This window comes from Pseudochaenichthys georgianus, chromosome 14 (genome assembly GCF_902827115.2).
Source record: "Pseudochaenichthys georgianus chromosome 14, fPseGeo1.2, whole genome shotgun sequence".
NCBI lineage: Eukaryota > Metazoa > Chordata > Actinopteri > Perciformes > Channichthyidae > Pseudochaenichthys > Pseudochaenichthys georgianus.
The window spans coordinates 12,286,299-12,301,487 of record NC_047516.1 but is presented as its reverse complement, the minus strand read 5'-3'; the positions used below and the strand labels follow the sequence as shown (position 1 = coordinate 12,301,487).

The 15,189-nt window shown below is 38.3% G+C and overlaps 1 protein-coding gene across 2 annotated transcripts in view; it reads right to left on the bottom strand.

The window, feature by feature from the left end:
- Positions 1-14,907, bottom strand: part of gabra6b (gamma-aminobutyric acid type A receptor subunit alpha6b) — a 35,911-nt gene extending 21,004 nt beyond the window's left edge. The window contains exons 1-8 of one of the 2 annotated variants that reach the window (XM_034099736.2): positions 14,503-14,907; positions 14,229-14,353; positions 13,748-13,815; positions 12,519-12,739; positions 11,914-11,996; positions 11,343-11,486; positions 10,992-11,144; positions 1,596-1,873 (exon numbers count right to left, since the gene is read on the bottom strand). In XM_034099736.2, coding sequence (XP_033955627.1) covers positions 1,596-1,873; positions 10,992-11,144; positions 11,343-11,486; positions 11,914-11,996; positions 12,519-12,739; positions 13,748-13,815; positions 14,229-14,353; positions 14,503-14,591 — 1,161 coding nt within the window. In that variant the 5' untranslated portion in view covers positions 14,592-14,907. The remainder of the gene's footprint in view (positions 1-1,595; positions 1,874-10,991; positions 11,145-11,342; positions 11,487-11,913; positions 11,997-12,518; positions 12,740-13,747; positions 13,816-14,228; positions 14,354-14,502) is intronic. The other variant, XM_034099737.2, reaches the window with a different exon arrangement.
- Positions 14,908-15,189: the final 282 nt, after the last annotated feature.

Sequence of the window (15,189 nt, the reverse complement as noted above, 5' to 3'; positions counted from 1 at the left end):
AATAACTGACAAGTCATGCACATGATATTTGAATTTGTATACTTATTGTGACAGAGGAACGTCTTTAAGCTAGTGCAGCATGACCTTGCATGATGCAATTTTCTGAAACTGTAAACAAATAAAGTAAGGTTTCAAGTCAGCCACATGCAACTCATCCACATACATGGAACTGTTCTCTATGAATTAGCTGGGATTAACACATTCTGATAAACAAAGCTACAGTGGCTACATAACCATACCAGTGGTACATCATTGATGTGTTACTGGTGTGCTTGTTGTCATCAAAGTGACCTAAATTACATTTTCCAATTAGACGTTATTTTGGGAAACCTTACATGGGCAAAAAACATGTTTGACACAGTCCAATAAGGGGAATGGTTCAAATGAAGTACTGACCTTACATTCACAAACTTTCAGCAAATGGACTTCAAAGTTCTGAGGACAGTAATGATATTTAGCTCTCAATTTGTATTTGTGAGAGAAAGGACAGAAGTGTGGTGGAGCAAGAGGTGGAGTGGTTTGATGAGGAGATGTAGAGGCATGTAATGAGGCCAAGTGAAGCCCTCTTCCTGTGAGTGCAGCATCAGCTCTGATCATCATTTATCATAGCAACCCTGTGCAACGTGTAAGGTCTGTATCTGTATACAGCATCAGTAATCTCACTGCTGTGGGTAACCTACATGTCTAAGTGAAAACACTTTAATTGGTACAGCTCTCAGACTTGAATCATATTTCCATCCAATCTGCCATCCTCTGACTGATGAACACATTACATGGAGCATGGATATTAGTAACTTTTGCATTTTGTGGACAACTAAATATACAGTAAACCTGTACGTTCACACAGGTTTGAACTTAAAGGTATATTATAGGTCTCAAATATATACAAAACATGTCTCTAAAGTGTTTTGCTCAAAACATATTACATTACATGTCACTTGTTAGACGCTTTTATCCAAAGCGACTTACATACTCAATACTGTGGACAATCGCCACAGGAGCAATTTGGGGTGAAGTGTCTCAGGGACACAACGACATGCTGACTGCAATGGGACTCAAACTTGCACTATTCCACTGAGCCACAGCCACAGCCTCCCCACACCAAACAAATTACCCATTGTAGCATCCCATAATCCACTCTGTTTCTGCCCTGTTTCAAAAGTGCTGATTCTCTGTCGTTTACTTTAGATGAAAATAAGGAGCCCCTCCCCACGTCCCTCTGTGAGATATTTGGTTAAAAAGAACACAATGGTGCTCTAGGAGGAGATTCAGGTGACAAGGTGAGCGGGGGTTACCTTGGTTGGTTATTGGCTAATGGTTACACAAGACAAAAAATCGTTATGACATCATAAAGTGGCCAAAATATGACATCATAAAGTGGCCAAAATCTGATCAGCTGACAGGTTTTTATATAAATGGATCAGGACAAAAAGTGAGACGAATCTTTTTTGAAACTTTCAGAATCTCCTTACACAGAGGAGACACGTATGTATAACATACATGAAAAAGTAGATTTTGCATAATAGATTACCTTTAAGAACTGATTGTTCAAAGCATGTAAACAAAGCAAGTGTGAAACAGAGGGGTAGACTTACTGAGGAAAGATCTCCGTCAATCCCCGTGGCTGAGGTCGGTGTAGCTGCTGCAGCCGCTGCCTCCTGGTCCGCCACCTTCATGGCTGCTGCCTTCCTCAACTCTCGGTTAGCTTGCAGGGTGGAGAAGTAATTCACAGCTGCAAACTCAATCAGGGCGGAGAATACAAAGGCGAAACAAACGGCAATGAACCAATCCATGGCTGTGGCGTAAGAAACTTTAGGGAGGGAGTGTCGAGCGCTGATACTGAGCGTTGTCATGGTGAGGACAGTGGTGATACCTGGAGACAAAAAGGAGACGGGAGTTAGGAATCTCACATGTTATCTTAAGTCCCCGGGCGCCGTTCAAAATGGCAATACACTGCTCCTAACACTAGGATGGGTCAAATGCAGAGAAACAATTTCCCCACAGGGATTAATAAAGTATATCAAATCAAATCAAAATCAAAGTCAAAGTCAACTTTATTGTCAATCTTTCAGTCGAAATGCCAAATCACCAAATACAAATATATGTAAAAATATGTATAGAAATATGTATATCCTATATACACAATCAACAGACACATTACACATACATATGCACATATTAAGACATAAATAAAAGCACAACAATCAATATTATCTGACCTAGCACTGGGATAAATTGGTTTGTATTTAGTCATGTGTTTACTGCTTTGGTATACCATAGCAGTAAGGAACCTAAATAATTGGAATCATCAGACATCTTTGGAAATGCTTTTATTTACTTTGTCTGTAGAGAGCTAGATGATAAGATCAATACCACTCACATGTCAGTGAGAATAGCCAGAAGGCAGTAAGCCTTGTTTTGGATAAGAAATTATGGCACAGGGAAAAAGGCTTGCCTTTCTCTTTCCAACTTTCAAAAATATGCTTGCTTTACAAACTTCTGCAAAGTTCACAAATGAATAACTAAATGAAGTTTTTTAATCTGCACACACACTCTAAGAAGTCACCTCGCTTATCCACTGTTCGCCCACAAATAGTAACTTCAGCTTTATAGTTATTTTATGCAAATTAGTATGCTTGCTTTTTCTTGTGTAAATGCAACACTAAAGATAACAGCCTCCTGGCTCTAGCTTCAAACATAGCATACAAACATCAGAAAGACATTGATACCGTAAACTCTCAGTAAATATGTACCTTTTTAAATGGCCCAATCAAGCACGTGGGTACTTGTGTACAATTAAATCTAGTTTTTCGGGGCGGGAAGCTTTGCTGCTGGTCCCCCTTGTTTAAGCCAATATTAGTATTATTCCAATGAAGAAATCTACCTTCCCATGTTTTAAAATAAACCAAACTTCCAGACAACAGTCCAGAGGGCAATACAGCAACTGTCCCATAATTTGAACTTTAAGATTTCATAAAAAATATATTTGTCATATAGTGTATGCTAGCACTATTTAAGCAAGATGTAGTCCCATGTAAGTGAAACTGTTTAGGTGCTTTGAGCTGGCAGAGATTATCGAGTCCATCACCCTGTTTGTTTGTTTGTTTGTTTGTTTGTTTGTTTGTTTGTTTGTTTGTTTGTTTTTCTTTTGTTTTTATGCTGCCCTGTGCTTTACAGTAGCTATCATTTAGTCTTTAGTCTCCATCTCTAATTGTTTTTATTATTTATTTATTTGTCACTTGGTGATCCATATGACCAATGCCTGGAATTGTTTATTAATGAATAACAGTGTAGAGGCTTGATTATAAGAGACCACACACACACACACACACACACACACACACACACACACACACACACACACACACACACACACACACACACACACACACACACACACACACACACACACACACACACACACACACACACACACACACACACAGGAAACAATTGTGATGTCACACTACATACTGGAATTAAATGTAAAGATGAATATCCACCAGTCAGTATAGCTTTTGCATTATTTAAATTTTAAATCAATAGTCAATTCCATCAGGACTTCTCACCAAAACAGTTCTATTATTTGAGCGGAAAACAGAGCAGCAGAGTTTCTTTTGAAAGATTCATTTTGACTCTCTTTGCAAAATATACTATCTGGCATTTAACATCTGTGATCTGTTTAGCATTGCAAAGAGGACAGTTGCAACACTCGTGGCTTCGATGTTTATAAGACAATAATGCTGCAGAGATGATTCAAAACAACCTGATCTCACCAGAATGCGTGACTCCACCACGACTCCTTAACACCACAATGCGTGGTGGAGTCACGAACTTTGTTACATTTGCGCGTGTCGGCAGCAAGCAAACAACCCCAATGTAAAGTGAATGAGGCTCCTTTGTCGTGGTGCACACACGCATTTCTACAACGTCCCGCAGTGAGCTTTTATTCTATACAACGTTTTTAAATCTACTTTATAGCGTGTAGTAACTCACGGGAGGCTTCTTTTATTTTATTTGTATTCATAATTATTTTTATTTTTCGTCAGAATGTAAAAATTACATTAGTTACGAATTTGTGTTCTCAAAAAACAGTGCATTGTGTGTAATGCAACTGTGATTTTTATTAAATTAGTTTGTTTTTAAGGAAGGCCAGAGCTTCAGCTGTGTCAAATAGATTGTTCCCTTTAGTTAACGTTATTTAAAAGATAATTATCATGTCTTGTATTACGAGCGTCCATTCCCATTGGATAACGGAGAATTTTACACCCTATTCTCCTTACTGTCGATTGATTTTACAGTGATATCTGCACTACTCATCGACTAAAAAACACCAAATTGTCCTTGTTAATTACACAACATTGATTGGTTTGAATTGTGTACAATGCTTTTGTATTTTCCCCCTTCGATTCGGAGAAACAAATATTTTTTCGGAGTTTTTGGACGGCAGAAGACACTACACTACCCAGAATCCTCAGCTATCGTTTGGGACTACACCATGAACCCCGTGATCAGCCCTCAAGCTCTTTGATTGGTTGACCTCCAACTGCATTCCATATGAAAAAAAAACGTTTCGTAAAAGAGAAAATCATACTTTATTCAGCAGTGCTTGCTTTACTCTTTGATAGTCATCACATGAATGCATTGTAATAAATGGTTTGGCTGCATTAAATATTACACATCTGTCTTAGTTCTTTATTTATCTACAGAGATCGGGCATCAGAATACACCGGAAACTATTCTTTTACCGTTCTGTTTTAATTTCACAATAAAGTTAGTAGTAATATTTTGTTTTGATATTATTGTTTTTTATTAACTACTAGACGACTGGGTCATGTTAAGACCATCTTTTTTTGGTTGCTATGGGTTTTTTCCATCGCTTTTGTGTTACAAATATCAAAACAATAACAAAATAATATTCGTCGTAAACTAAACCGGAAACAGCAGTATATTTTATTTTGTTAACACTGTAAACTTGACAGCCTTTTAACCTATGCTTTTAACCCAAACCACCTACTGGTTAAAGCACGTTATTACACGTTTAGAGTAATTGCAATGCAGGAAGATTGTGTTGCTTTTTAATGACTGTTTAAAATGCCTTTTTCTTAATGTCTTTCATTTTTGTAACGCACTTTTGAATGTGTTATATTTTATGAAAACATTCAAATATTAAGAGTACATACAAAATAGTGGGAAAGTAGAAGGTCAATTATATAAATATAGAATAGAAAATATCAAGAAGATACTCAAATGATATCTAGAGTAAAACAGTTTAGTGCCTGATAGGAGGATGTGCTAACTAATAAGGCTTTATTTAAAGAAATGTGCAGAATACGACAGTGTAATGGTGGAAGTATACACACATTGATAGATGTCTTGTAATGCACTGTTGATGAACCTGTGACCCAAGTTTGTCATTCATTGCATAACTACGCTATTGTGTATATGATATGTCAATAAACCTTAGAAAATCTTGAAATCTTGAAAGGGATGTGCAAAATAGCAATTATATACAGTCTTTAATGAACTATTAGAGAATAACGAGTAATGAATATGCTTTAAACGGATCTGCAGATAAATATTTAGTCTTCTCAAGCACCAACTATCAAATATCTCGCCTGATTGTTGGCACTTGACAATCACCTTCACTGAATTTCATTCAGGTGTAACTAAAGTCTGATTTAAGGGTTGTTTATATTTCACATCATTAATCCAAATCTGTAAAGTAACTAAAATAAATGTAGTGGAGTAAAAATACCAGGTTAACCTTAAAGAAAGCCCTCAGGATTATAAAAGACCACCATCACCCCAGCCACAAACTGTTCTGTCTGCTGCAGTCTGGCAGGCGGTACCGCAGCATCCGGACTAAAACCACCAGACACAGAGACAGCTTCATCCCACAGGCCAGAAGACTATTAAACACCTGAATTTAGAAATAACATTCATCTGGCTGCTACTTAGAAATTATTTATCTAATATATCATATTCCAATCACTTGTATATAGACTCTTATTGCACTATTTCACTATTTTTTCTGTGCATCTGTTTTATTGCGTAGCACTGTTGGAGGAGCCTGTGACCTAAGGGGGGGAGGGGGGTAGGACACGTTCGATTCCTGTTTTGAATAGTGTGCCGGCGATGGGTTTCGTTCCATTTCAAAGTCCTTTTGGACGCTCTGTGTGTAAACGTCGCCCATCCAATCACAGAGGTTGAGGACTGATCACGGGGTTTGTCAAGCTAAGCACATGGTGTAGTTCCAAACGATAGCTGAGGATTCTGGGTAGTGTAGTGTCTTCGGCTATCCTAAAACGCCGAAAAAATATTTGTTTCTCCGAATCGAAGGGGGAAAATACAAAAGCATTGTACACAATTCAAACCAATCAATGTTGTGTAATTAACAAGGACAATTTGGTGTTTTTTAGTCGATGAGTAGTGCAGATATCACTGTAAAATCAATCGACAGTAAGGAGAATAGGCTACTTACTTCCGGGTGTAAAATTCTCCGTTATCCAATGGGAATGGACGCTCGTAATACAATACAGAGGACATGATCATTATCTTTTAAATAACGTTAACTGAAGGGAACAATCTATTTGACACAGCTGAAGCTCTGGCCTTCCTTAAAAACTAACTAATTTAATAAAAATCACAGTTGCATTACACACAATGCACTGTTTTTTGAGAACACAAATTCGTAACTAATGTAATTTTACATTCTGACGAAAAATAAAAATTATTATGAATACAAATAAAATAAAAGAAGCCTCCCGTGAGTTACTACAAGCTATATAGTAGATTTTAAAAACGTTGTATAGAATAAAAGCTCACTGCGGGACGTTGTAGAAATGCGTGTGTGCACCACGACAAAGGAGCCTCATTCACTTTACATTGGGGTTGTTTGCGTGGTGCCGACACGCAAATGTAACAAAGTTCGTGACTCCACCACGCATTGTGGTGTTAAGGAGTCGTGGTGGAGTCACGCATTCTGGTGAGATCAGGTTGATTCAAAATGACTTCCTACCGAGATCTTAGCATGTACGGTGGTGAATCATAGATGTTGATACATGTAATAATTACATTGCTACAGTAAATAATGTGCACAAATTGAGATGTTACAACATGTTGTACCGTGTTTAAATCAACTATTAATATTATTGACATTTTAAACATCCATGAACGCTACAAACAAATTGAAATTAAAAGCAGTTCATTAATCAATGTTTAAATAAATGTCGAAATAAATCGGCTTTTTTTTATTACGCAACACAACGTATGTGTATATCCTTCAGCTTTTTATAAAAATAGTAACATGAATGCATTACATGTTATATTATTACAAATAATAATGAACTCACAATTGATTTGCCCAAGTATAACTCTGACACATAGCGGCACCAATACAAGATGGTATATAACAGAAAGGTCAGGCCATGTGACATTTCAGGCCAGCAGGCTTTGCTAAAAAGTCCTCTCTTCAGACACTAATCTGTCAATAAGCATGCTGACCCATGCCCCGCACTATCACACCAATAAGGGCATCCAAATATTTGGAAGCACTTTAGAAAAAGCGATTCAAGAAGATGACCCGGACATAATTAGCTAATATCTGTTTATATTGCAAACTATGGATAAGATAATGGAAACACTTTTAAAGAAAACAAATAAATGCATAAATGGTAAATGTGGGAGAGTGAAAAGAACATGGTTGTCTGATGTCTTTCTTGGGATTGCACTACTAGACTTTCCAAGTCTGTCAAAAGTTTTTCCTAACTTCTAACCACAGCCCAGATTGAAGTACAGACAGCAAAGATCACTTTGAGCACAGCCTCAAAGTATAAAACAGAAAGAAAAACCCTGTATACTCCGAGGCCATTCATAAACACTCTTGATTACATAATAATTAATGCTGTCAAAATTATCGCGTTAACGGCGGTAATTAATTTTTTGAATTAATTGCGTTACAATATTTAACGCATTTAACGCATGTGCAGAATGGCCCGCCCCATACATCCCACCAGTGGCAGCGCCAGGGTATGGCTGGGGTGGGCTACACCCATACCAAGAAATGGCTTAGCCCCACCATGAAAAATGATGTTAAAGTAAGCAAAGTAAAGTCTGCCAACTCGCGCGGAGTAAATTGCACAGACAACAGTTAGTAAGATTGATTTCAGTAGCCACTTGTCTGGAAATACAAGACCAGAAACGGTTTTGAAAACGTTTGTCACGTAGTGATCGTTTTCTCAATAGAACATCTTTGATCATGTCTTCTGGCCAATCAGAATCAAGATAACGGCGTGGTGTTGTTGCAGGAAGTCCCAACGGAGAATACATTTGCTGTAGTACAGGGGTGCACATAACTGGAACGCAGGTTATGTGCGTAATCTGAAATGCGTACCGTCACTTGTGTCACAAAGCGCATTTGCGTACCGACGTATTGTGAAGCTTTTCCAGAAGGCGGTTAGATCACCGGACGACAGAGTCGGTCTCCGTGTGCACAGACAGGCTGCTGTTAACGTCGGTCTGCACAACGGAATTGTGCCAAAACTACGCCAACCGGCTGCGGAGGGAGACTCCCCCCTTCACTGGAGAACTGCGCTAAAACAGATGATCACAAAGTTCACACTCTGTGGTCACGAAGTACTCCACTAGCGCCCCCCTGTCGACTTTCCTGAAGTACTCCCCCGTTGATAGAAATCAACACGTAATGAATTAAGACCCCACGGTTTGATGATTGATAGGTGTGTGGGCTGTCTTTCATTTTGACACGCAGCTTTTTTTTAATAATAAACATACATACTGTATGTTAAATGGATATATCCGCCTTCTTTCATTTATCTTTCCATTCCCACAACAATATACATAACGAAATGGCATATTTTGGACAGTTCGAATGGTGATTAATCATGATTAATTAATGTTTAAGCTGTGATTAATCTGATTAAAAATTGTAATTGTTTGACAGCCCTAATAGTAATATATATAACATATCTGTGGCAGAGGCTATTTTGTTAGTGTTAGACAAAACACACTAACACAATAGATATAGAGTGTAATGTTGCCTATAAAAAACACTGGAAAGGGATTTCCTCTGACTTACACAGACTCCAACCTTATTAAATCAGATAAAGATGCTGACAATGAACATCTCTTTTAATGGCCCATTTACAAAGTACATATCTAATTCACTTTCATCAAGCTAAAGCAAGCAGGGAAAAGGGGCCATTGAACACTCCCTTCCGTGCTTTTACCAAATGTGCAGTGTAGTTGTGCACATTTCATTAGCAGCACAGGGAATTATGGGGGACTTACAGAACACTTTTGCAGTGAAAGCTAACAGCTCTGGAGTGCAACTTCCTCCTATAGCCAGCCAGCATTGACTGTCAATAGCTCAAGCACACGTTAAATGATTGCAAAGGGGAGGAGGGACATGGGAAGAAAGCCTGTCAGGGTAGGAGGGAGAGGATAGAGAAAGAAATAAAGAAAAAGTGTAGGAGGGAGAGGGATGACGTATAAAGACAGGATAGAAATGAAGTGCTTGGGGCATTTATGTGCTTTTATATGAAAAAAGCAAGGTACAAATTAGGCCACACTCAATTAAGTCTGTGAGACTTGTGCTCAAGGGACTTTGAGCTCTTAGAGAGGTTGTTGACAATCCGGCACAGAACATACTATGACTTAATGTACTGAGTGGAGCACATCCACATAGCATTTCATATCCTCTTCTTTACTTCCTCTCTTAAACCTCACATCGACAGCATTTATTTAACTTAATAATGGCTTTGTTTAACATATATTTGACTGTGACTCCAAGAGCTCTTCATTTATTAAACAGACTTTGAGTTTGAAGATATAGCGTGACCTTTTTCTTTTAGTACAGGATACCCAACATATATCATTTCTTCTATACAACCTATTCTACCCAGCATGCCGTGGGTCTGCCCAGGGCTCTTTTTTAAAAGCATAGCATCCAGAGAATGAGCATTTATTGTATCATTTTTTATAGTGAGTGAAATGGAAACAGCAAGACGATTGAGGTTAATGAGTTACCACAGATGTGCTTTCCGCATGGGGCCTCGACTTCCACACTAACACTAATGATTTGGATCTATTCTGAATAAGTGCGCAGGCTCGTTGGAGAGCTGGCTTTCTTCCATAGACAGGCATAAACTACACAACCGTGATCTACAGCGGCCAGAAGTGTTAGTCTGCACCTCGTTGGAAATGAGAGTAAGGGGAAATTTAATTCTAAAGAAGATGACATTCTTCTAGTGATTTTTCTCTTTGCTTTATCTCTGTCTTTGTGTCCCTCGCATTCCTCCCAGTCTTACTTTCCCTGTCTCTCTTCAGTGTCTCTTACCCTCTCTGCTCCTGAGGCTAGAGCTTGGTGGCAATTGTAGCGTAATGTAATGTGACCAAGCGGAACCTGTGAGTGCTCGGAAAAGGCTCGAGTAAAAATCCTCCCTCTCTCCTCCATTGCATGGCACATTTTAAAAAGGACATTTAATAGAGATGGAGCTAACGAAGAAAGGTTAAAACATACTGTGGTGACTGTGTATATGTTTGTTCTCTTTAGGAAAGTTTTATTTTAAGTACAAACTAATCAGAGCATAGTAAATATGGAAAAGTACACTTGCTTAAAGTTTGCAGAGCGATATTCCATCTGGGGTCAAGCAGTGGGTGGTGGGTCAATACATTCCCATTTAAGTTTTAGATACTTGAAGAAAATGAAGTTGACTTTTGAGAACTCAAAACTTAACACAAAGGCTTGCAACATTCAAAAATAAAACTCAATACCACAAGCTGAAGTATTTCAAACTGTTTCTACAAGTCATAGTGCATTTCTTGCCAGCAAAAATAAAAATGCTCTTGAATTTTCCAAATGATTCCTTGCCAGCAGGAAAGCAATATAGGCATTTTATATGTTTTGTCCCTTTTCCCCTTGAAATGTACATCAGGTTTTATTCAGAATATTAATTTTAAAGGAAACTTACCAAACACAGTCCGAGCTGGAACTGATTCCTTATTAATCCAGAAAGACACTTGGGCCAGGATGACAGTCATAATACAGGGAATGTAAGTCTGAATCAGGAAGAATCCCATTTTCCTTTGCAGGTGGAAGTGGACTGTCATGATGACATATTCACCTGAGAGAGAAAACAGCAACGATGTCTGTGATTTCGGTGGCATATCAGAAACTCGTAGACATAGACACCCATCTTTTTAGGTTACATTAGAAAACAATTATTTAAGTAATGTACAATGCAAAATATTAACCCAGTGACAAGTTAAAGAAAGTATGTATGTAAAAAATGACCTTACACCAATTTAAGAATCCTCCTCACCTGTGTTGGACTTTAGCCTCTCGCTTGACACTGTCTGGCCGATGAGGTCGTACTGGAGCAGACTGGAGGATTCCTCGGGCACTTCCACAGAGGACTGAGGGCCCTTCTTCCAAGTGTACACAATCTCGCTGATGGGGTAAGCATCTAGACAGGGCAATGAAGAACTTTGTTAAAAGATAGACATTAACCATTATATAAAGTTATTCTTATTAAATAGTTTAGGACACAAAGTGACAAAACCATTTTTTGTCTCCTAGTTTCTGGCTTTCAAAACTTTTGATTGTTTGTATTCTCAAAAATAATAAATAAAATAAGCATGTAAATGAATAAACCTGAACAAAATTACTTCCATATACAAAATGCCTGACCAAAATACTGAAACATTACTCCTTGAGCCAATGAAAGCAGCAACGAGTTGTGTTTTTGCTGATTGACTTGTTTTAGATCACCAAATGTAGCGGATAGGAAATCTTGAATACATGCTGTCAGACAGTGAGTAACTCAGTGACAGAGGGATCATTTGCGATACCAAATGTCATTCCATTGAGGTTTAAAAAAAACAACAACTCACAACTCCCAAACTTGAGCGGGCAGGCATGGCCATCCATCGGGAAGTTCATCAGACGCATGGGACACTCTGCATTTATAGTTAATCTGTCAGAATAGAGAAGAGTTGAAAGAAGTGTTTGATTTATATTTGATCCAGTGTTACTTGCCCAGTAATGATCACTGTTTTAAGATGGATCCAGTCATTATGCTGCAGTATTTGATTTGAAGTGGGTGTATGAATTCTGCCCTATTAAAAGGTCATAAAACCTTTAACTGTACATCTCCTGAAAGTAACTAATGACACAATGGATTTAATAAAGTCCTCGTAATTAATTATTCAGTGTTTTAAAGTAAATTTGACCCACTTAAATAATCAAATTCTCTCTAAAAATGTGTTTTTTGTGCCATCAGTAACTCAACAGAGATTTGAAGTCACGTTTGTTTGAATTGCTTTCCAGACCTGTTTTCATAATCAGATGGTACATATCTTGTTTTTTGGAATGGCGCTCTTAATTTCTTTTCATGTCTGTGCATATTCTTGGATGCTTGTTTGTTTGATTAGCTTTCAAGGTCTGTGCTCTATTCCGGTCTTGGCTTGGTTTGGAGCTCACTGTCCAGCACTGTTACCTCATGGTGTAGAGGATAGTTCCGTTCTGCATGATGCGAAACAGCTTGTTGGGGGTGGTCATGTTGTGAGAGATGGACCTCTTGCCATTCCGGAAAAAAGTGTCCGGCGTCCAGATCTTGCTGACCATCAGGTTGTTGAGCCGCATGATCTCAATGGGGCCCTCGAATTTCAGCCGTTCGTCTATCCATGACTGACGGAAGAACACGTCCATGGTGTATTCCTGGATGGAGGTTGGAGTGTGGGTTAAAGATTTATTTACTACCAATCATTCTGCTCCTGCCACTACTATCTCCACTACCCCCGTAGAGGATGGCAGATGGTTTTGTGAGCAATGGTTTTTGTTGGACCTGCTGGATGCAGTACTGGCAATGTAGTCAGTTGTTGTTGTTTTTTCATCTCTGGGCTATTCTACTATTGCTGCCAGCCAGTACTAATCAAATTGAAAACACAGATTTGCACTTATTTATACATTTTAAAATCAAGACATTAATCTTTCGTTGATTCTTTAAAGCAAGTTTAAATTTGATTTATATTCTTGGACATAGAGAAATGTTCTCTTAAGATAACACTTACAGATGTTTCTTTATCATGTATATTAAATTCCTTCGAAATATTTAGCAACACAACAGATAATAAGACATACAATGATTAACTTAATGGTGCCTTTATTGGATGTTCTATGGACTGCCACGTAAAAGATGACGTAAATATAGTTAACTCTTTTAAGAGTCAGCACAAAGGATAGGATGCTTTTAGTTCAAAAACGTTGGTCTTGCTGCCCTGAATAGCCTCTTATATGCATCTCTATAGAACTGCAACCAACATATCACATGGCAAATCAAGGGGGCTTTATATGCAGTGAAAGCCTAAAGCTTGAAAAGTGTAGAGCAAAACTGACATACAGTGCTTAGCCTATCCCATGGCAGAAGTAGCTAACCTATCCCGTCCCAACATCAGCCACATCTCTCTCTCCCGCTCTCAGACGGGGGGATTGTCAAACAGATTAAAATTGTAAGCTGCACTAATGACATCCTGCCCAAATGCTGTAATAATGAAGGCTAGGCTAGCTGAGCCATGATGAGATGCTATATGCTGAGAGTTACCGGGAAAAATGTACATATTCTTTTTTGTGTTCTTACATTGACATGGTCTTTGTTGTGAATGACAGCCATTGAATTGGCCTGTGCACCCTTTATCTGTTTGTTTCAGCCATAGTTAGTTTACATACCATCTCAACATCTGAAACCGGTCCAAAGCTGGTGACAAAAATGTCAGTTTTGACCTCTGTGACTGGACCTACAACAAAAGGATAAGTAGTTGCTTTGAAACAGTCAAAAACAATAACTTTCGATTAGACATTTTCATGTTTGTATACACACAGTATAAAGCAGTACAACATAAAGCTATATTAACTGTGTAGTTATGCATAAAGCAACATTGTATATGAAACTTAAAAATAACATGGAGATGGTTCTAAATGAAGTGCCAAACTCAGTTTCCAGTTGTTAGGTGACCATTTTTGTAGTTGTTTTAAAGTTATATAAATGAAAATGAATTGCAATTTGTAACCACTACAGTACAGCAGCTAAATACAAACGAGGCACCTAACTACTGCAGTATAACTTTATATTTTGAGAAAAATAACTTCGATTGAATATTGTTTGAGGAAATATCGTATGAAATACAATATCACACGGTCATTAGCATACCTCCAAATCCGGGTCGCAGCCTGTTGTCATAGCCATCCAGTAATCTATCCAATATGCGCGTGATGTTATCCAAATAAATATTGGTATCAACGGGCTTATTTCCCCAGACACTGCTCACACTGTAACTAAAGTACACATGCAGTTATGACAGATAATTACAACAAATAATAAAACAGTTGAAAATACAGAGTTTCTCAAATGCACATTTATCCACAGTCTTTGGTTCCCGTGCGTAAAAGTCCGAACATGCAGAGAAAAGAGTTGCAATACTCACCAAGACAGAAATAAGCAAGTTAAAAGGAAAGCCATGCCTCGCAAACAACACACAACTAGAAATCCCTGGTCAACTTTTAAAATCAGCATGTTCCATCATTTAAAATCATGATTAAACGCGGGTCAGGTCTTCTTTTAGTTGTGAACCGTGCGAGGATATCGCGCCAGTCCAGCACGACTCTCCCTCTAGTGCGGTTGCGCCCGCCTCAGAATCGCTCAGTTGGAAAAACCTGAAGAGTTTTTAAGAGAGTGAAGAGGAGGAACGAGGGGGGCATTTACATTAACGGAACAATGTATTTTACAAGACATACACTGTTCTTAAGTGAAACTTAGATATCCAGAAAATGTTTCTGGTTGGTGGAGATAATGACGGATACTGTGCCTGTGATTAAGGAGATTGTGGAGAAAATTGCGATGGAGAGAAAAAGAGAGGGAGGGAGAAGTAGAGGAAGAGAGCATGGAGAAATATATTGCAATCATATCAATGAAACGTTTACCCAGTGACCTTTTCAATGCAGTATCATTTTTAAATATAATTTTGTCACTGCCTTCTTAGCTTTTGAAACTACGTGTATGTGCATTTGTGTGTTTGCATTGTGTGTGTGTGTGTGTGTGTGTGTGTGTGTGTGTGTGTGTGTGTGTGTGTGTGTGTGTGTGAGAAGTTGTCACATTTTTACAGTTTAAAATT